The sequence below is a fragment of the Aulonocara stuartgranti genome (assembly GCF_965226115.1).
Source record: "Aulonocara stuartgranti genome assembly, chromosome: 11".
NCBI classification, from domain to species: domain Eukaryota; kingdom Metazoa; phylum Chordata; class Actinopteri; order Cichliformes; family Cichlidae; genus Aulonocara; species Aulonocara stuartgranti.
In genome coordinates, this window is record NC_138947.1 from 23003400 (window position 1) to 23023917 (window position 20518).

Sequence of the window (20518 nt, forward strand, 5' to 3'; positions counted from 1 at the left end):
CTACAATAGCTGTTAAACATCCACTGCAAATGATTCATGTGATACGGTGGTTGGCCATAATGGGAAAGTGTTTTGCAGCAATTGGGTAGCAGCTGCTCTGCCCACACAAAAACACACAATCAGCCCTTAACTGTACCAGACATGCACGAAAACACTCGCAACTGAACCTATTACCTGTATAAAGCAAACAGTGTAAAGGTAGCAAGGCTTCTTTGGTGAGTGATCTCTCACACACACACATGCGCGCACAGGAGCTTTGTGGAGACTCAAAGGTTAATGAGGCTCCGTAATCCAGAGTAAAGCTTTTAGGTCTTCACCATTAGTCCCTTTCAGTGGCTTGAGGGCTGTTTTTATTTTAACAGCTTTAGTTTACATTGTCCATCTCTGTGAGCTGTTAGCAGAGAAGGATCAGAATGACATGTGTTACAGTGTATGTGGTGGAGTATTTAGACCTGACCTTCTCTAAGCAGATCATTGAGCTTAGCCTGATCAGAAACAGTGTTTTTAGAATACAAATGATCAGCCAACAAACGGCTATTGGATTAATCTTTATCCCAGGGATGTGAAACTCATTTTACATGTTGGTCACATACAGCAAACTTTACCCAGAAGTGGGCTGGATGAGTGAAACTCTCTTTTCTGTCAGTGTAATAACTAATCTCTGAGATGTCTCAATATAAGGTTAAAAAAAAGAAGAAGAAGAAGAAGAAACTGAATTTCCACAGCATGTCTTGGTCTTCCTTTTTGACAGATGTGTAATATTACAGAAAAGGTGCTGGTAGTTCATTGCCCAGACCGCTCCGTATTTATAAAACAAGGTTTTTGTTCATTTAAAAAAAAAAATCTATAGACAGCAAAAACAGGAACATTTAATTGTTTTTTGCTTGTTTACTTTGAGATCTTCATCAGCAGGAAAAGTAGTTAAACGTATGAAAACACATTTAAAAGTCACAAAATTGACGCCCTCCTTCACTTTTACCGAAGCATTTCAGCTGGTCAGGTTTGAGTCTTTGCCAGGCCAATTCTGGCCCTGGGCCTTATGTTTGACACACCTTCTGTAGCCCCTTATTTGCTTCTGCACACTCCAAACATTATAATTCTTTCCTTGTGTTTTTGCAGCCATCATCATCAATGTGATAAAACTGATAAAAGAAACTGAAAAGGCGTCTCATCTACAAAGACTGTGCAGCTTTCATGTTATTATTTTCTACAGGAAACACCAGCACCGGCTTTAACATTTTAACCCTCTCAAGGCAGGCGTTGCAGATTTGCGACATTTAAAAGCTAACAACCTGATTACCCCACATACATATTTTATGAGTTTTTTTTTACTCAGAAGTACCACTGCAGGTATTCTTTTGTGCATTAGCAACAAAAACTTAATTTGAGCCTGAGAGGGTTAAAGATTTTACATGACACGAGAAATCAATATGCCATTGTTTATTTCCTCTGCAGACCATTACAGTAAAAATATTCTCAACATCCTGTGAGTAAGCCTTCTCTGTAAGCAGAGAAACATGCAAGTGCATAAGGTACTCCAAGAAAACATCAGAATGAAAAAAGGATTTATTTTCACATGAAACAGCACACTGATATACCACAAATCATATGGCACTGAAGTTCATTTCAACGTAACATTCAAACCTCATTGTTTTCATGCACAAATAACCTGTAATTTCAGATCAGAGGTCATTTTATTTCGCCACAGAGCATCTTATTATGCCTAGCATATCAGGATCCAATACACCATGAATGCTGAATAACTTAGCAACTTGACTTAGAGCATAACACAGCATTCCACTAGCTATCATTTATTATCGATTAAGCAGCACACGTAGCGTCATTGTTTCATAATCCACTAGTACAGTACAGATCTCTAATTTTTCAGCTTGACTCCCAGACACAGAGCTAACTCGTTCCTTTGGATCTTTCCATCCTTGTTGACATCGCAGTGACGCAGCAGAACGGCTCGCAGCTTGTCCAGCTCAGGACCCGTGATATTAGGCTGAAGAGGAGAAAAGTACAAATTCATCTCTAACTAATGTGGTGACTTTCCCTTCTTTGTATTCAGTATTTATTTATATTATAGATTAATATCTGTGTAACTAAAGAAAACGGGTAGAAAAGAGTTTTGTTTTTGTTTACAGCAACGTGTCATTAGTGTGTGTGCATGAGCATGATCAGTTTTTGTATTCAGGAAGTAGGGAGTCTGATAAATCTGTTTCATATAGATAACACAACATTACACACTCGCCATAACACGTAATGTAGGTCACACACAAAACAGTGAAGCTGTATAGGAACAACTCTCATTTCTGCTGTTGAAGGGAGAGAGATGGTACAACAGGGAGAGCAATGACTGATGATTAATCTTGTTTACATATGATGATGAATGATTTCGCCACCAGCAATTACTGAGCAGATACATTCTCTGGCCACTTTGTTAGGCACACCTGTTTCATTTGCTTTAATGTGCACAAACTGGCCAAAATGAAACAGGTTGTAAAACACTGCCCTGTCTGGTGACTTGAAAACATGAAGCCATCAGGCAGATGGTTCACACTGTTGGTGGTGGTGTAATAGTGTAATTTTCTTGGCACATTTTGGGCCCCTTAGTACCAATTGAGCATCACTGCTGACCATGCCCATCCTTTTATATCATCTCAAACTGCTTTCTTGAACGTGAAAATGAGTCCACTGCACTCAAATGCCTTCCACAGTCACCAGATCTTGATCCAATAGACCACCGCTGAGATGTGGAAGAACAGAGGGGGGTATAGTCTTCAGTAGGACGATGTTTTGTAAGCTAATGTCAGCATTTTCAGCTAAGTACTACTCTGACTGGCACAACCATTACATTAAGTGGACCAAAGAACAGACTCTTACCCTGACAAGGCCCATCATATCCTTGACAAAGCCATCGACCTCAGGACCCTCAAGTGCTCCTGTCTCACTCTGAACAAGAAAAAGAAAAGAAGTTGTAGGAAAGTAGAGAGGCAAAAACAAAGGCGCTTATTATCCTTTGTAACTTACTTCCCACTCACATTAGTCAGGCAGTCAGCTTTTTCCTTTTTTCTTTCTTTCTTTTGTTTGCTAGTTAGGGGTGAGGGTTGTCCCACAATTGTTATGTACAAAGGAAAAGGAAACTCATCGGAGGATGAATGAAATTAATTGCAGGCGTCGGTGAAACGACTCATAGAAAAAAGTTTAAAAATCAGATCTTAGGGAATCACGTCACTGTCTTTTATTCTGTGCTAAAAACTACTCATATAAATACTTAAATGTTTATAGAATAGAACTGGGTTTTACCAAGAGACCAGCTCTTAGCTCTTTAACCTTCTGCCTATGTTAAAATATTAGCTAACTAACTTGTTCCCATCTTTCTACTCTATTATATGTTAAGTACTTAAACTACTTTATTCTTTAATATCCTGAAAACTGCAGAACAATTGTCAGTAAGCTGATTTGATCATGTATCCAAGTACAGAAAAAAAGGGTTCATTCAGATCATTTCCTCAGGTATAACTTGACAACTGCATGCAGATTACTTTCGGGAATATGTGGGCTTATTGGAGGGTTCTCAGGCTGCAGTAGGTGTTTGATTAATCAGAATGACAGCGTTAACTCATCATCCCAGAGTGTGATTTGACTACATAATGGATTATTTACATCATCATCTAGATTACAGATGTACCGAGCCCACCGCAGCACAGTATGCAAATCTGTGAGTGCTATTAATTGGCACAGGAAGACAATAGTGCTGATGATATCTGTCCTAGGGTCAGTCCTACTGATAAGAGATTCAATAACAAGTTGAAAAGAGACTGCTGAACCCATGTTTTATGTTACAATCTGATCGACACACTACATGGAAATTGGCAACTGCAGGCGCAGAAAATAATATATTATACAGCCGTCCACTGCTGGCAGCTTTATCACCACAGGGTGCTTTGCTCATGATTTCTGCTGAAATTATTATTATTTTTTGTATTTGCTACAGCAAAAAATATCTGCTTTGTTTTAACAAAGAAAACCTGAATCCAAACATCCAATATTATTTGACCCCTAGGTTTGCATTTGGCAAGCCAAATAGTGTTTGTCTACATAGATGCAGATTTTAGTTTAATATTCAGTCAGTTTAACACTGAGCCAGACAGCAGCCTTTCTCCCTTTAGTCTCTAGCTTGTTGAACAAGCAACCAAAGAAATATTTGTTAGAGATGGACAGTTAATAAACCTGCACATAGCTGCACATTGTGTGGCATGTAAAAATACCTGCAGAGTAATACCTAATTTGGTTTACTCCTACTAAATATCCCCTGTATTTTGTGCCTCCTTGCTTATGTCTTCAGTTACGTGTTGTCTTCCACTGAGATCGATCATGTGATTCATCACAACTATCTGCTACGACTTGCCGTAACAATTAACAGTACACTGAGAAGTTGGAATACAGTGCAGATGCAACATTTTAGAGGCGCAACAAATGTAGTGATGATGTGTCACTTGTTCCACACGATGTCTTACCACAATATTCCCATATTTTCTTTCAGAATGTGCTGATGAATAACGTGGAAAACATGTCTGGAAATGATTGTCTTTCATCCACTCACTGTATTATTGTACTTACAACATCATAGTGGTTAAAAATCTTCTCAAAGTCTCTCTTTCTCTCGTCTTTACTGCAGGCCTTGGATGAACAAGGGACGAGACGGGAGGAGGGAAAAAAGTTAAACAAGAATTTGATTTAATCATAGATTTTAATCTGTTGTTGATCCAGTTACAAAACTTATGAAAGAGCAACATAAAGAAGAAACTTACATCCATTCGGAACTGGAGAAGGAAATTTTCTTCTAAAGCTAAGATCCTTACGGGAAAAACATGGAAAAAACAGGGAAATAGTTTGTATCACCAGCTTTGAAATAATCTTATGAATAGTTTCATTCATTCTTACAGAATAACTAAACAAACGGACATTCTGTGTATCCGGTAAGAGACAGTGGAATTCATTCTGAGACATGTAGCGTCTTGAGCTGTTATCACTGAGCAAGAATCTTTGAGCCATACCTCGCCAGATCGTTCAGATCCAAACGTCCGTCCTTGTTTTTGTCAAAGATTTTCATCTGCAAGATAACAGGATGTGTTAAGAAGCATGAAAAACATAACCCTCAGTGAACGTCTGTCTTATTTCTTTGTTTTTCTGCCTTTTTTCTTAAAACCACCTGCGACTCTAGAGCCACTCATCAATCTGTATGCCTCTATGGGAGAATCAATCTCTTGTAAAATGAAAACTATAAAGGAGAAGGAATAGGCTGTCTGACACTTGAGGCTGGTAGAAAAGTAGCTGGGGAAAAAGAATTTGTATTTGATATTGCTCGATTTTGATCCTTTTGTCATTTGATAGCCGCAAAAGCAAAGAAAATACCAACAAAATGACATCACAAGAATCGCAAAAATCTCTAATAAAAACTAAATAAAAACAAGTAATGTTTTGGGGACAACCAATACAAGTCAACATTACAGGAAACTCACAACTCCTTTACCAGCTTTACACAGCCACACAGGAAATGCAACAGGCGATCCGGCTAACAGTTAAGTCAATGAAGGGGCCGATGAGTCCAGCTTCACACTGAATCAACAGCATAAACTGTCAGCAAGGACTAATCGCACTTAATTCAAGAGTTGGATTTACTACCATTGCATCAGTGTAGTCCTCCAGCTTGTCCGGTGTCACTTCCTTGTGCTGCAGCTCGAACAAGTCTTTCAGGAAAGCCTGTCGGTTTATCAAATAATCAAACAGCAAAACAGTCAGTTCTAGGAGTTCTAGTTTACAAATTCTGCAAAAAAACAAAACAAAACCAAAACAAAAATAGCGCTTTATTTATGCACGGTATGAAAAAAAAGTAAAGACATTCACAGCATTGATATGCATTTAAAGCACCGTATATCTCTAAATCAAACAGCCATTACTAGATCACACCAAAAACAACGAATCTCTATTCTGAAGAAAAAGATTGCATCTTGGTATGTGGAAGAACAGGAAACAGTCAGTGAGGAAAAGACACATTAAATGCTTCTGCTTCACAAGGAGTTTATTTTTGTTACCTTCAGCTCCTGAGCCGATATGTAGCCACTGCAGTCAACATCATACTTCCTCCATATCTAAACAGGCAAATCAGCAAAGTATTACATGTGATGTCCCGCGGTTATTGAGACTAGAGATGGCACGATACCACTTTTTTATGTCCGATACCGATACCGATATCATAAATTTGGATATCTGCCGATACCGATATGAATCCGATATAGTGTTTTTTAATCAACAAAACTGTTTTTTTTTTTAAATATCTTGCTGCATTTTGTACAAGTTCATACTCAAGTTTAAAACAACAACTACACTAAAGCTATTCTGTTATACCTGTATGCAAAAAAAAATATTTCATAGTTCAGCAATACTGATCAATCTAATAAACTCAAACCTACACCATCCTCCCTATTCTGGAAGTGCAGTGCAGATTTACTTTAGATCGATTATTATGGATTTATTGCCAACAGTACTCACTTGTCTGCCTTCACATGCAAACACATTTGTGTGACATCTCATTCTTTATCCATAGGATTTAATATGATGTCAGACCACCCTTTTCAGCTATAACGGCTTCAAATCTTCTAGGACGGCTTTCCCACAAGGTTTAGGAGTGTGTTTATGGGAATTAGTGAAGATTCTTCCAGAAACACACATGTGAGTTCAGACGCTGATGTTGGACCAGACCGCTCTAAGTAATCCCAAATCGGTTGAGGTCAGGACTCTGTGCAGGCCAGTGAAGTTCTCCCACACCAAACGTGCTCATTCCGTGTCTTTCTGGACCTTACTTTGTGTGCTGGTGCGCAGTCATGTTGGAACAGGAAGGGGCCATCCCCAAACTGTTCCCACAAAGTTGGGAGCATGACATTTTCCAAAATGTCTTGGTATGCTGAAGCACAGAGCGTTCTGGAACTAAGAGACCGAGTCCAACTCCCCAAAAAACAACCCCACACCATAATCCCTCCTCCACTAAACTTTATACTTGGCACAGTCCAGCAGACAAGTACTGTTCTCTGGGCAACCATCAAACCTAGCCATCGGATTGCCAGAGGGAGAAGAGGATGAGAGAACACGTCTCCACTGCAGCTGACACTTTACATGCACTTGGTGATGTAAGGTGTGGATGCAGGTGCTCGGCTATGGAAACCCATGCCATGAAGCTCTTTCTGCTCTTTGTTCTTGTACTAATCTGAAGGTCATATGAAGTCTGGAGGTCAGTAGCAACTGACTCTGCAGAAAGTTGGCAACCTCTGCAGAACATGCACCTCATGCTTTAATTTTACATGGCCTACTACTCCGTGGATGAAATGCTGACACTCCCAATTGCTTCCACCTTTTTTTTAATACCACTAACAGCTGACAGTGGAAAATTTAAGTGTGAGGAAATTTTACTTGTAGCACAGGTGGCATCCTATCACGGTACCACCCTGGAATTCCCTTTGTGGAAGAGCGACCCATTCTTTGTTTGTTAATTTTACCCCTGTGAGCACAGAAGTGAAGTGGAACACCTGAACTCAGTGATTTCGATGGGTGAGTAATTTGGGTAATATATTCAGGAACACCTGTTGAAGGTTTGAAGAACCACAATGGGCTATCGCCACACTGTAAAGCATTTCAAACAACAATCAGTAGCTGCAAGCGTTCATGCAGAAATCTCACATGCGACTTGTTGAATCTGACCTGCCATGAAGATTTTTTAGTCAACTTAATCAAATAAAAGAACACCTGAGCCCATTCATACTCTTCCAACGTGCAAAAAAAGGACGATGATGTCCAGTGAAATAATGTATCATTTGAGGATATAAAAAACAGTCCACTAATCAGATCTTTAACTGTGTGTTCTCCATATGCAAGCCTCAAAGCCTGGGTCATCAAGATACCACTGGGGTTTGAGAGGTTTTAATACTACTGGCATTACTTTTAATTGTTAAAATTGTTGATGGGCGATGCTTAGGTCATGCCATGCTCTGCTCTCGTGTGTTATTTTTGACCTTACCGTCATGAATTCAACAGTGTTGTCCAGAGGATTTTCTCTGCGGAAAACTAAAAGGAAGTTTTCATCCTCAGGCAGGATCATGTGGGCCAGCTGGAAAATAAAAACAGACACAAAAATCTGAGTAAAGACAATGATGATGCTCCGTGAAGCTTTTCATCTTAATTCTCGACTAAAGTTTCCATATTGGGAGACAACACATGGGGATGATTTAATTTAGGTGTGGTCCTGCACTAGCCCATCCTGGCTCCTCTCCAGTTCATGATGCTTTACTCTTGTCTGTCCTTCTAACCAACATCAGGCCTCCATTAGCAGATTAAACCATCTTCGATCATCATTCCTACTAAAACACGAGATAATACTGGCGCATTCAGGTCACAAATCCTGATGAGACCTATAGTAAAACAAAATTGTTTACTGCACAAAATATGTGGCTTTTAAAGAGCTGATTGCCTAAACAAGTGTTGCTTAATGGTTTTTTCTTAGCTCGCTTTAATGCCGTGAAACAAAAGTCACAGATGCAAAACAGACCTCTGTAAGTTTTCTTTTTGCCAGTGAGGCATGTGGTCGCAACATAACAGTTGCACACACCAAAGAATTCATGCCATGATGTATATCTGGCACACAACAGTTTGTTTGCTAAGTGCACTTAAACAGATCACTCATGTATAGAAACAGCAACTGCAGCAGAGACAGGATATTGTGGCTTTCTGGGTTTTTGACTTCCTACTAATAATGTATGTGAGGATGTCTCAAGCGTGCAGGGTGGGGAGATGGCATCATGACCCAAAAAGTGGTTGATTCAGACACATTTATCTTCAAGTGTGTAGCAATTCCTGGTACAAACCCAGATGAGATGCTACATCTATAAATGATATGACTTAAATAAGTATTTCAACTTATACCACTATGATGCAAATAAAATGCTCAATATATGTCCTAGCACACATTTACATGTAGTGAATTTTTATGTGTTGAGACTGAACATTAGCTACACTTTGTTAAAAATGATAACTGCAGTCTTTATGAATGTGTGTGTGGAGCATCGCAGCTAAAGCTCTGTCACCTTGAATCTTGCACACACATCTGGAGGACTCTCTATGACAAGTATGACAAGAGAAGTGTTTGAACAGAGGTGTTAGTTTACTACATACTCTGTTTAGAGACTGAACTTGTCTCAGAGACTGAACTTGTCTCTGAACTAGTTCAGTTTCTGAGCTAGTACCACAGAGCATTGTACACATTATCCTACTGGAAGCAGCCATTAGAAGGTGGGCACACACTGGTGGAAGTAAAGTCTTCAGGTAGCCTGTAGTGTTCAGTTAGTGCGAACTTGTGCCAACAATGGTGTAATACCGTATATGAATCAGAATAGTTCCATGCTTTCTTTCCATTCACCTCAAAACCTGGCCTACCATGTATATATTGCAGCAGAAATTGAGACTCATCATATCAGGCAGCATCCAGTCTTCTGCTGCTGTAGCCTATCTACTTAAAGATTCACCATCTGTTTGTAATGAGTGGATATTTAATTTACTGTTGCCTTCTTATCAGCTCCAAGAGTTCTGGCCATTCTCTGACCTCTCACATCAGCAAAGCACCATAGTACTGGCACTCTCTGAATATTTTCTCTTATTCAGAACATTCTTTGAAAACTCTCGAGATGGCTGTGTGTGAAAATCCCAGTAGATCAGCCGTTTCTGAAATACTCGGAGCTGCCATTCTGGCACCAAAAAACACACCATGTTCATTTAAATCACCGTTCTTCTCCAGCTCTGAAGGTCAGTTTGACCTTCAGCAGGTCATCTTGACCTTGTTGAATTTGATTGCTACCACAGGTTTGGCTTATTAGATATTTGCTTGATTTAACAGGTGTACTTGTAAGCAGCCAGGGACTGCATGTGACAACTGAAACTACGATTGCCTTTCCATTTGTTTGGACAAGAGCTTGAATCACCTGCTAAAGTAGCACAACAATTATAATAGCTTACATAAAAATGATTATAGTGACATCCACACAAACAGAGTTGGCACAAAAGGATGATTGTTACCAGACTGGAAATTTTTATAAGCAATTACTGACATAAAACCTGAGTTATGGTTTTAAAACTGAGTCGGGAAATTCAGATGGGCAGAACATGAAGCTACAAAGAATACTCTGTCCCTGCCTCGGTCACAGTAAATCTTCAACGGGGCACTTAGGGAAGATATGTATTGATTTTTATTTTCAGCTTTCTGAGTAAATGCCTAAGCTTTTGTGTCTGTGGTTGCTGCACACATGGGAATGGTCTAATGAATGGCTGAAAGTTTCTGTGTTAGAAGGAAACATAATTCATTTCATTGCTCTGATGAAGCACTGTGGCTACTGCTTAGCTGGGAGGTGCATCAATTACCCAGAGTGGAGCTCGGGAGAGCAGCGACATATAAATATGTCTGTAAAATTCAGGGGAACAGCTGCTGCATGTTAACTCGTCAGTCACATTTGATTTAAGGAAATAAATGGAATAAATCAGAAAGTCCTGTAAGAATTAACCCTGGTTAAACCCCAAAAAAAATGATGTCGATGTTTGAAGAATTAAAATAAATCAGTGGGCCTTTCACAATGCCAGTATATTGTTTACACTGCATAATGTAAGCATCAAAAGAACAAAAGAGTACAGTTTATACATTGTATATAGAGCAAACTGATATTTATTATATGGACTGTTACTCTTTAAATTAGGATTTTCGTGCTATTCTCCTCTGGCTGTCTTTTCGCTGCAAGGATAACTTTGGATAAGCCCCATTAGTCCGAATAATTTCAGTTCTTCTTAGATAACATACAGACTGAGCTACTGTCATACATAGATGAGGTAAATAAAAGAAGAAAAGGACATGCAGCTAAAGAAGTGATAGGAGGACTTGAATAGACAAAGTGTATAGAAAACAGGAAGTTAGCCCAAGAAACTAAACAAGTTATCAGAGAGTGACTTTGTAGTGTCATGCTGGATGTTTGTGCACACCAAAGTCTAGAATTGTACAGCTTAAATTTTCACATTTTGCTGAAAGCTTTGGTATTAAAGAAAAAAGGAGAATTCATGTGTGTTATGAGACACAACTGGCTGTACCTCCTGAATCTGTAGTTTCCCGTCGGCAGTGACATCATAGGCAGACATAAACCTTTTCTTCAAATTCTGGACATCTTCTTCAGTGACTTTGTCCTGTACAAATTAAAACAAAACATTGATTCTCTATCCAAACTCAACCATTACAAAACCAGTACACGGTTTAACTGAAAGGCAGCTACAGTGTGGAATAAACAACGGTTCTAAATGTACACAGTAATAAAATATAATATATAAGATAAATCCAGTTATGCTATTACATACAGGTTGCTTACTATATATTTGAGAATCTTAAGAATCAAAGATATTGAACATAATACTTCAATGGGTGAGTCACACTTATTTTAAGCAGTGTCACCATGGATACTTATTTAATCTAAGACTTTTTTTTCTCTCAAGGTCTGCTTTCTCTACCCCAGACTAACTGATCCACAGCTTAACCCACAGTTCACTTACTTGGCCTTCCTTTTCACATTCCCATTCTCACTACTCACTACATTATCACTGCAGGAGATCACCTGCCTACATCTACCCTCTACCATTCTCCTGTCACTCTGCATGTCCCCCTTCACAACATCTATGAACCTCCTCTGTGGTCTTCCTCTTCCCCACCTGCCTAGCAGCTCCACCTCAAACCCCCTCTGTCCAATATATCAGCTATCCCTCCTCTGCACATGTTAAATACAGCTCAAACTTGCTTCTCTAACTTTGTCTCCAAAATGTAGAACCCGAGCTGTCTATCTGATGTTTTCATTTCTAATCCCGTCCTGGTCTTTCCTAGTGAAAATCTCAGCTTCCTCAGCTCTGCCACCTCCAGCTCAGCCTCCTCTCTCTTTGTTAGTGCTAGCATCTCCCAACCATACATCACAGCAGGTTTCACTACTATCTTGTAAACATTCCCTTGATCTCTTGCTGCTCCTTCTGTTGCAAATCATCCCCCACACTCCTCTCCGCTCACTCCACCCTACCTGCACTCGTTTCTTTACTTCTCTCAAGTGTATTTAAACTACTCTACCTTGAATACCTCAACTCCTTGCAGCTTCACTTTTCCACACTTCTCTCTCATTCACATATTCTGTCTTACTTCAAATTTCATTCCTCTATTATCCAGGGCATACCCCCACCTCTGCAGGGCCTTTCTACATGCTCCGTATTCGAACTACAGGTCACAATGTTGTCTGGGAACATCATCGCTTTCTAAGACTACTGCTTTGATCTCCACTGCCAGCCTGTCTATCACCATGCCAACAAAAAGGGGCTCGGAGCCGACTGATCCATCCACTGGAAACCATCCTTGGGACCTGTGCGAGCTCGTTGTAATTACTGCCAGACCAACCTGTTGACTCAAGTCAAAGAGCAGTCCTGAGAGAGCTGACAACTTTTCGGACAAAATGAGATCTTTTTCAGTTCATTTATCAGTCATTCGGTTTATATAGTACCCTAACAACAATCCAGAGGCTTGTGACTGGAGTGACTGGAGCTCATTAGGTGAGTAGGTCTTCTACTCAGTGGAAGGTTGGTGGTTCGATCCCTGGCTGGTCGCCAAAGTATCCTTGGCCAAGATACTCAACCCACAAATTACTCTTCGATGTATTCATTGGAATATCTAATTGTTAGATAGAAAGCACTTAGATAGAAAAAAGTACTAGTATGAATGGATGTGAATGAGGCATATTGTGTAAAGTGCTTTGAGTCTTCACCTAGAATAGAACAACACTGATCCATTGAAGAAGAAGAAAGTGTGTACTTTATTGTACTTTATTGAGCCCCGTGGGGAAATTGCTCTCTGCATTTAACCCATTCACTCAGTGAAGCAGTGGGCAGCCATTGGGCGCCCGGGGAGCAGTGTGTAGGGACGGTACCTTGCTCAGGGGTACCTCAGGGTAGCTGTTAAGGGGAATCGAATCCCCGACCTTCCGATCATGGGGCAACCACTCTACCTACTGAGCTATCCCTGCCCTTTAACCCATTCACTCAGTGAAGCAGTGGGCAGCCATTGGGCGCCCGGGGATTGAGATTCCCAGTGGACAGACTGTGCTGGGTCTTTTTATTTTCCATTACCATCTCAATTATGTGCTTTTATCTGATGGATTCTTAACTTGCTATTTGATGCACAACACTGTACTAGAGTTGCATTCAAGAATAAAGAAAACACTTTCTAATAGACTGTAAACAAAATTAAATAGACCATAAAAAGAAAGAAAAAGCAGTGCAGAGTTAGTTTGTTGCATGCTTATCTCAGCTTCTTTCATTTCCTCTGCAGACCAGTTTCTTTCTCTGCCAGATGTCAGATAAGTGTGAATCAACTGAAGGCGATAATTTTGAGCCACTGAAGTTCTTTTAAAGTATATTTAGCAGCTCATCTTTCAGTTCTTTTTTAACCATGAACCACTCTGTAACAGTAACTATAGAAACCTGTGGATCTAAGGGGCTGAAGTCTGACTCTCTGCTTCATCCAATGCAGTGTACACAGTCTGCAGACTACAAGGTGACAGCCCTTCTCATTGCAGAAAGAGTATTGCTCTTGAGCATTAGCCTTGTATCACTCACTCTGTTGCTAAGTAAAGATTTTAAAGCAAACAACTTAATTTGAAAAACATGTTTTTCTAGACTAGCACAATACTAACTTGAGCATTGTTTAGATTTTACTGCCACATTAGACTTGCAATGTATCACATAAAACCTGAGTATGCAACTTGTGAGCAATTCTTGTACAATATTTTGCACCACATGCATAATTATGTGGCATGATGCACTCCAGGAAACAAAAGAACAAACCAAAGAGCACTGTGTGGCTGATGCTGCCCAATAGTTCAAAAGCAATGAATAGAAAAAAACAGAATGACTGTCAAGTGCTTTTGTAGCACAAAAACAAACACACCAAACACTATATCACCTTGGGGGGGGGGGGGGGGGGGGGCATTATGGATGGAAAGCAAACATCAGAAAGACAAAAAGGACATGTGGTTGGTGGTCTGTTTGTACTAGTACTACATAATTAGTATCCAAGGGAGTTCCACTGATAAACACACATGCAAACATGAACGTGTGCTAATAGATGTGTGCTCGTCTCAGTGTCCATTAGGAAAGAGCTGGCTCTGTCTTTTTTTCAAGACAATGGTACTATAACGTTCCTCAGTAAACACGATGTGTCATTAGTGCACAAAACACACAGAAATGGCCAGTTTCTAATCACGTCAAGTGCTTTTCCTGACAGTGCCCAGAGCTCTTTAATTGAGTTGTGCCTAACATCCTTAAGTCACCCCACCCATTTTAGATAGCTCCATAATGTTCAGCTGCCCACACGGCAGAAAATGCTGTGAATTCTGTGTCTGAATTAAAATTGGGATTACCCAATTCACGCTTTTCTTTTCATAAACTGCCTCCAGTGAATTCATGAGACCAAAAAGAAGAAAATACCTCCTACTGTGCAGCAATTTGTAAATTTTGTGGCAACAGAAATAGAAAAGCATTAGACTAAACAATCTATAAAATGCAGGCCTTCATGCAAATTTCTACACCACTACTTCTACTGATACTATATAGAGATAAAATCATACTACATGCACACAGAGTGTCAGGATCAGATGTTACGATGCTATAATTTTCAGCATTGTGCTTGATCAGCTGCCCTTGACTGTATTTAACAGCTGTCATCGCAATAATTCATCCAGAGGCGACTTACCTGTGGACGCAGTCTTTTCATCATGTGACGGAAAAAGTCATCAAGCTCTTTGCCCTCAATGTAGCCATTATCTGTCCAATTATAAAAAAGAAAATCCCGATGTCATTAACAATTAAACAAAGTTGGATTTTCTTTCAAATAAATAAATAAATACCTAGTGGAGAAGTAGCTCTACCATAAACAAGCCGAGTTCATATTTTTAGGTGTCTTGTGCAACTTTGCACTACTGCTTAGTATTCAACATCCTCTTTGTTTTATCTAATCTTTTCAGATGTGATTAATACAAAGTTCCTACAGGAAATGAACAACTCACTCATTCTCTTCTTTTTTTATTTTTTTTAATGTGATTATAATATTTCAACTTCATGAGAGGTCACCTTTCTTAAATGTCTAACAATGACAAAAAAATAATTCTAGGTACTCCACTGTTTTATGTATCTTTATTATAAGAACAATAAGAAGACATGAGTGAATGTCCTTACCATCTGCATCAAAGTGTTGCCATATCTCCAGGAAACCAGCTGCGTCCAGGTCCTCAAAGGCAGAGTCCATGTTTATTAAGGAAAAGCAGGCTGTGAACTTTACACATACAGAAAGAACGACGTCTGAGGTGACAAACTGTTTTTACACTGTAGCCTGCTTGGTTGACATATGCTTTTTGTGACTAAGCGAAAAACCACTCCTCCTTCCTCTGTGTATGTGTGTGTAGGGAGAGAGAGAAACACACAGTTCACATCCAGAAGGAACAGCACTACTGTATTTGCCATCTGGTGGTTGTTTAGCTACACTGCAAAGCAGATCTTCAACTGGAACAGCAGATACACACAACGTGACAAATGTTATAGCCTGTAAAATTATTTTAATCAGTATTAATTGCATGAAGAAATGCCCATCATCAGACTTAGTGGAACATATTTAACCGTGTCCAAACAGAACAAGTGATGTATTAATGACAGAAGGAAACAACCAAACAACAAAAACACATTGAAGTGCATTAACAATCTAAGTAAACCTAAAGTGATTACGTTTAATAAATAATTACGTACAAAGAATTCATTTCTACATTTATAAACAAGTGAGAGGAAAACCAACAAATGATCAAGACATCACCGGCCACTGTTTGCTTTTTTTGAATTTTTTTTTTTATTATTCCAAATAAGTTACAAACAAATCCCTAGTATAGAAGTGTACTTAGTACCAAAACAATATAGGATTCGCTGCGGTCACATAGGTGTGTGGCTATATCATATGTAAGTATATTACACGTGCATATGTTACACATACATATATACACACACCTACATGTATGACAGCACATATATACATACAGTACAACTCACAGTCACATCATGCAGTCACACACGTAGACACCGAGGTCTAAACTTAATGCTACGAGTTATTTTCATGTTTCTCCCACCAACAGAAACGATGTGGACACTCAAGTTTGGAAGGAAACTGGAAACTATCTTTCACGCGACACCACAGATGTCCGGATCCTTTCCTTGCAGCATATTGCAAAGTAGTGCTTTTTTTGTTTTTGTTTGTTTTAGATAGGCGTGAACACCTTTGAGACAAAAAGTGAAGTCTGAGTGTTGAAAATCAAAGCAGCTCTTAGGGACAAGACTATATACAGCAGAGACGTTATTTCAAGTCCATGATTAGTGACAAAGAAGCAAAACCTAACCCTAGAAAAAAGACATCAGAAGACACCATAATATATGGAAAAGGTGCACCAGTAAGACCTTTGGCCCTGACTTGAATTAGGCTCGTGCACAGTAACATAAATACAAGCCATGGCCCTTTCACACTGTTCATGAAGACCCAATCTTGAGCGCACATATCAAAATGACAATAGAGCACAGCTCGACCTGCAGAATAAGTAGTTAATGCGATATAAAAGGTTGGAGTTTACATACCGGTGTTTATAGAGTGTGATGCTGACATTATGTCAGACCGAGTGACTGCAGAGCTCGAAATAAAAACAGAGGCATGTGTTTAAGACTGAACTGGCAACACAGTGCAGCATCACACTCAGGAAGAGTGGGCTGACTGAAGCATATCGGCCACTAAAAACCGACGTGGCATGAGTGGGATATCAAACCATTTATGCAACGTCTGTGAAACTGCACGGTCCAGTATCAAAAAAAACAGCATCACGTGCAGATGGAGAGATGAGCTGTCCACAAATCCTTTGCCACTTTCACTGTTTTCTTTACTTTTTTTCAATTCTGAAGATTATTGAGTCCAAAAGCACCATGTATTTGAGAAAGTTTGCAAACTGTATCAGTGTGAAAAGGTCACTGCTTGTTCTTAGAAGAGAGAAATCAGAAGAATTTGGCCTGAGACCCGAGCTAATGTGACTCAGTCAGATCCTGAAAATGGTATGTACAAAATAGCCCGAAGGTCCACGTGGTCAAAATACTGCTACCTTCAGTTCACTTTCACTTTAGGCACTGCTTGCTTTTTGAATTTAAGCATTATGATTGCCACCTAATGGCTTGAGATTTTTCCCCCGTCCTGTGTGGAAAGTAAAAGTGAACTAAATTTGGAAGATGCTGAGGAAGAAGAGTGTCTGAAGGCTGGATTTCCTTCCTGTATCCTGCTTTTACACAGAGGACAAACTGATGAGGTTATTTTCAAAGCCTGGGCTTTTCTTTTGGAGGAATGTCAATATTACTCAATGAATAACATTAGTCTGTTTTTGGAAGGAAGGAGCCCTCTTTATCTTTAAGAGCAATACAGAGTCTCAACATTTCGACTAAAGGCTGCAATTTGTTTTCAGGAACACTTAGTAAGAATTTAATTTTGTTATAAACACAGAAATTTGGCCAAAATGTATACAATCAAACTCTGTATTGCACTTTAGTGGTATCCTCTCCCCTTAAAACAGCAAATAAGATATTTTTCCACAGTGTTTACGTACAGAGAACAGTATTATTTAACAGTGCTGAAGCCATACTGATTATCAATAAAGTTCAGGTTAAACACATCGCACTGTCACTCCAGCTCTTGCAGTGAGTCTAACTTGAGTCCAGGTGGTGTGTTTGCTTTACACTGATTTAGAGTTATCCCTCAGTCCTGCAGTGTAGTCTGGCTAGTTCCCTGTGAGTAAGTCAAAGTACATCAAATATATCTGAGTTCTGTCTTTGCTTAGAGTCTCAGCTGAAACCTGTATATTCCTGTAAAAAAAACACGAATTGCATAATGGATTCAGGCACCGTTAAAGTCCCCAAAAAGTCCTTTGCACATGCTGAAGATTGTATATACCAAAATCTGTAAAAATATATTGAAAAAAACAAACGCCATTGATTCCTGGTCTGGTTGTATGGGTAAAGTACAGTAATCGTGACGTGAGCGGTATTGCGTGTTTGGTCCTTCGGAGACGAGCTATGGCAACAGACAACAGAAAGACTCAAGTTAAAGATTTTACACGTACACACACTTTCACAGTCTCTCTGCTTTTTTGTATAAATGTCATGCATCATTTTTAGTGGTTTGAAAACTTAAGATTTCTATTTAAGTTCCAGACATGAGATTTTTACCTGAAAGCAGAGATCAATAGTGTGATCTAGAGAGGAGAGAGAAGGCTGTCTGTGAGAAGGAAGCTCTTTTGCGACATAGTAAAGTATTTGGGTTAGGTTAGATAACCAAGGAGTTAAAACCCATCATTAAACATGATTAAATTAAGAGGTTTTCTTTTTATAAACTACTACAAACCAAATATGATTGTTGTACTTTGCAGTCAGACAGGACCTACAGGTACAAGCTCTAACACAAAAGAAACAACAGTTAGGTTTGCTGCCCTGTGGGGGCCTTCCTTCGTTCAATGTAAATTTGAAGCTTGTCAACAGGCGTTTTACGTCAATTTGTTTTACTTATATCAAAATAAAGTCTTTGTCTGCCTCCTCCCCAGAGTCTGAGGACTTCTTGCCTGCTGCTTTGTCCTTGTCTGAGTTTGCACTTTGGTCCTTGTTCTTGGAGGAGCTGTGATCTTCAGAGTTGGTGCTGAGAGGGCTGGATCGCTGAACAGAGTCCAACATAGATCTCACTGGTGGAGATAAAAGGAGAAGAAATAATGAAGCAAGAAAGAGAAGAAAACTTTAACAGTTTTAGCTGTTTATTGTTTAGTGACTAACCCACAAGGACTGATGGCTGCTTATTTTCACCTCGGTTCTCTTTCTATATTATGGTTATTTTTGAACAGTAGGATAATGGAAAAAATAACCATGTTTGCTGCTGTAATAATGATATTATTAAGTTATAAGACTATGAAAGGAAAGCGAAAATAAAATTAAATCAAGAGAACTTGTAACATTTTAGCTATCTATGTTTGGACCTTTTAGCTCAGAGCCTCGAGCAGAAGCATAGTTAGCTTTTTTAACCATATTTCTAAACTGGCAACAGACCATTGTGACTGTGCAATTTGAAGAGTAAGATTCAGTACCATGGCATATGATTGGTTGAGTTGACATGAATGAATTTAAGCTCTGTGGTCCCACGGGAATGAAAGAAGTGGCGTTCCATATGTTCCATTAAGAAATGGAGAGAAAATTGCAATATTTTAAATATTCTCAACGGCAGCCCTACACTCAGTTAATAATACATAAACTCACTTTAGGGATTAAGATTTATGCTGTCCACAGTTTGAATATTGGCTTTGATCCCGTCTTTGTAGTTTCAGCATATTTCAGGAGCTGTACTTTGTATCTACTTTCAAAAAGAATCTCACTCCAAACTCACAACACTTTTTCTGAGTGGTAGCCTGCATGAAGTTGATTTTTCTTGCTTATTGTGATCATTATGTTGAGTCAAAATGGCAACTTTTTGCTTTTGAAATCTTGCAAAATTACATTTTTTTTTTAAAGTTTACTAGTGGTTTTACTTTGCACTACATTGACCAGCAGATCACGCTGACAACTGCAGTGCCTGGAGCGAGGCCTGGGATCCCAGATGAGATCTGGAGGAAAGTGCAAAGTGCAGAGTTTCAGAGGCGGAGCTGTTGAGTGATCATCATGGGGAACATGAGGTGTTTGGACAGTAATATGGGCAAGTTCAGTGAGATGACTGAGACCAGGGGGAAGACGGTCTGTAGTCTTCGCTTACTGGACCACAGTGGCTTCAGGCTTCTGGTGAACTGGGACTTTAATCTGAACAGAAGTTAACATTGCTGTTTAAATGTAGTTTGAATAAACACACTGTGTGGATTCCTCCATCAGGAACAGATAACAACCAGATAACAACAGGGACTACATTTCAGCTCCTTCTTGTGTCATATTTAGATTCAAATCAATGACTTCTTTATGTGGCTACTAAACTGAGCTCCTCCTTTAGGCAACTCTGGAACCTTTCCGAGTTATTTCTTTCTGTGATGTTGCATTTCATTTACTTTTTTCATATAAAGTTGAATTTACAATCATCATAAGGAATATAAAGGCAGTGCTTTACGTTTTAAATGTTGGGATCTACCCAGTATTCATGTTTGAAATGAAAACTTTTGTCAAAGGTCACTTGAAGATTGGCCACTGGACCAGGGTTTCAAATACAAACTCTCACATTAATAATTATGTGTAAGTGTTACATAATAGATAGTAGATCAAAGGCAGTGAGAGCCTTGTGAGAGCTGTGACCCGAATCTGTCAGTGTCACATCTGTCAT

At 39.3% G+C, this 20518-nt stretch overlaps 2 protein-coding genes across 2 annotated transcripts in view; both read right to left on the reverse strand.

Moving 5' to 3' along the window:
- Nucleotides 1-1548: 1548 nt before the first annotated feature.
- LOC309717782 (secretagogin-like) lies at nucleotides 1549-15539 on the reverse strand. The gene is made up of 11 exons (XM_082552618.1): nucleotides 15346-15539; nucleotides 14864-14934; nucleotides 11182-11274; nucleotides 8078-8167; nucleotides 6102-6158; nucleotides 5692-5769; nucleotides 5064-5119; nucleotides 4818-4863; nucleotides 4627-4686; nucleotides 2887-2955; nucleotides 1549-2005 (listed from the first exon to the last, which is right to left on the reverse strand). The coding sequence occupies exons 1-11, from the start codon at nucleotides 15413-15415 to the stop codon at nucleotides 1877-1879; spliced, it is 819 nt and encodes a 272-aa protein (XP_082408744.1). The 5' UTR covers nucleotides 15416-15539; the 3' UTR covers nucleotides 1549-1876.
- A 161-nt stretch (nucleotides 15540-15700) lies between these two features.
- Nucleotides 15701-20518, reverse strand: part of LOC309716786 (F-actin-uncapping protein LRRC16A-like) — an 88169-nt gene continuing 83351 nt past the window's right edge. The window contains exon 38 of the mRNA XM_082550819.1: nucleotides 15701-18911. Coding sequence (XP_082406945.1) covers nucleotides 18739-18911 — 173 coding nt within the window. The 3' untranslated portion in view covers nucleotides 15701-18738. The remainder of the gene's footprint in view (nucleotides 18912-20518) is intronic.

Coding starts and splice junctions, on each gene's coding strand:
- LOC309717782 (XM_082552618.1), bottom strand. CDS start 15,415: ATGGACTCTGCCTTTGAGGACCTGGACGCAGCTGGTTTCCTGGAGATA. Junction 8,168..11,181: donor GGAAACTACAGATTCAGGAG/GTACAGCCAGTT, acceptor TTTATTTTCCAG/CTGGCCCACATGATCCTGCC. Junction 5,770..6,101: donor TATCGGCTCAGGAGCTGAAG/GTAACAAAAATA, acceptor ATAAACCGACAG/GCTTTCCTGAAAGACTTGTT.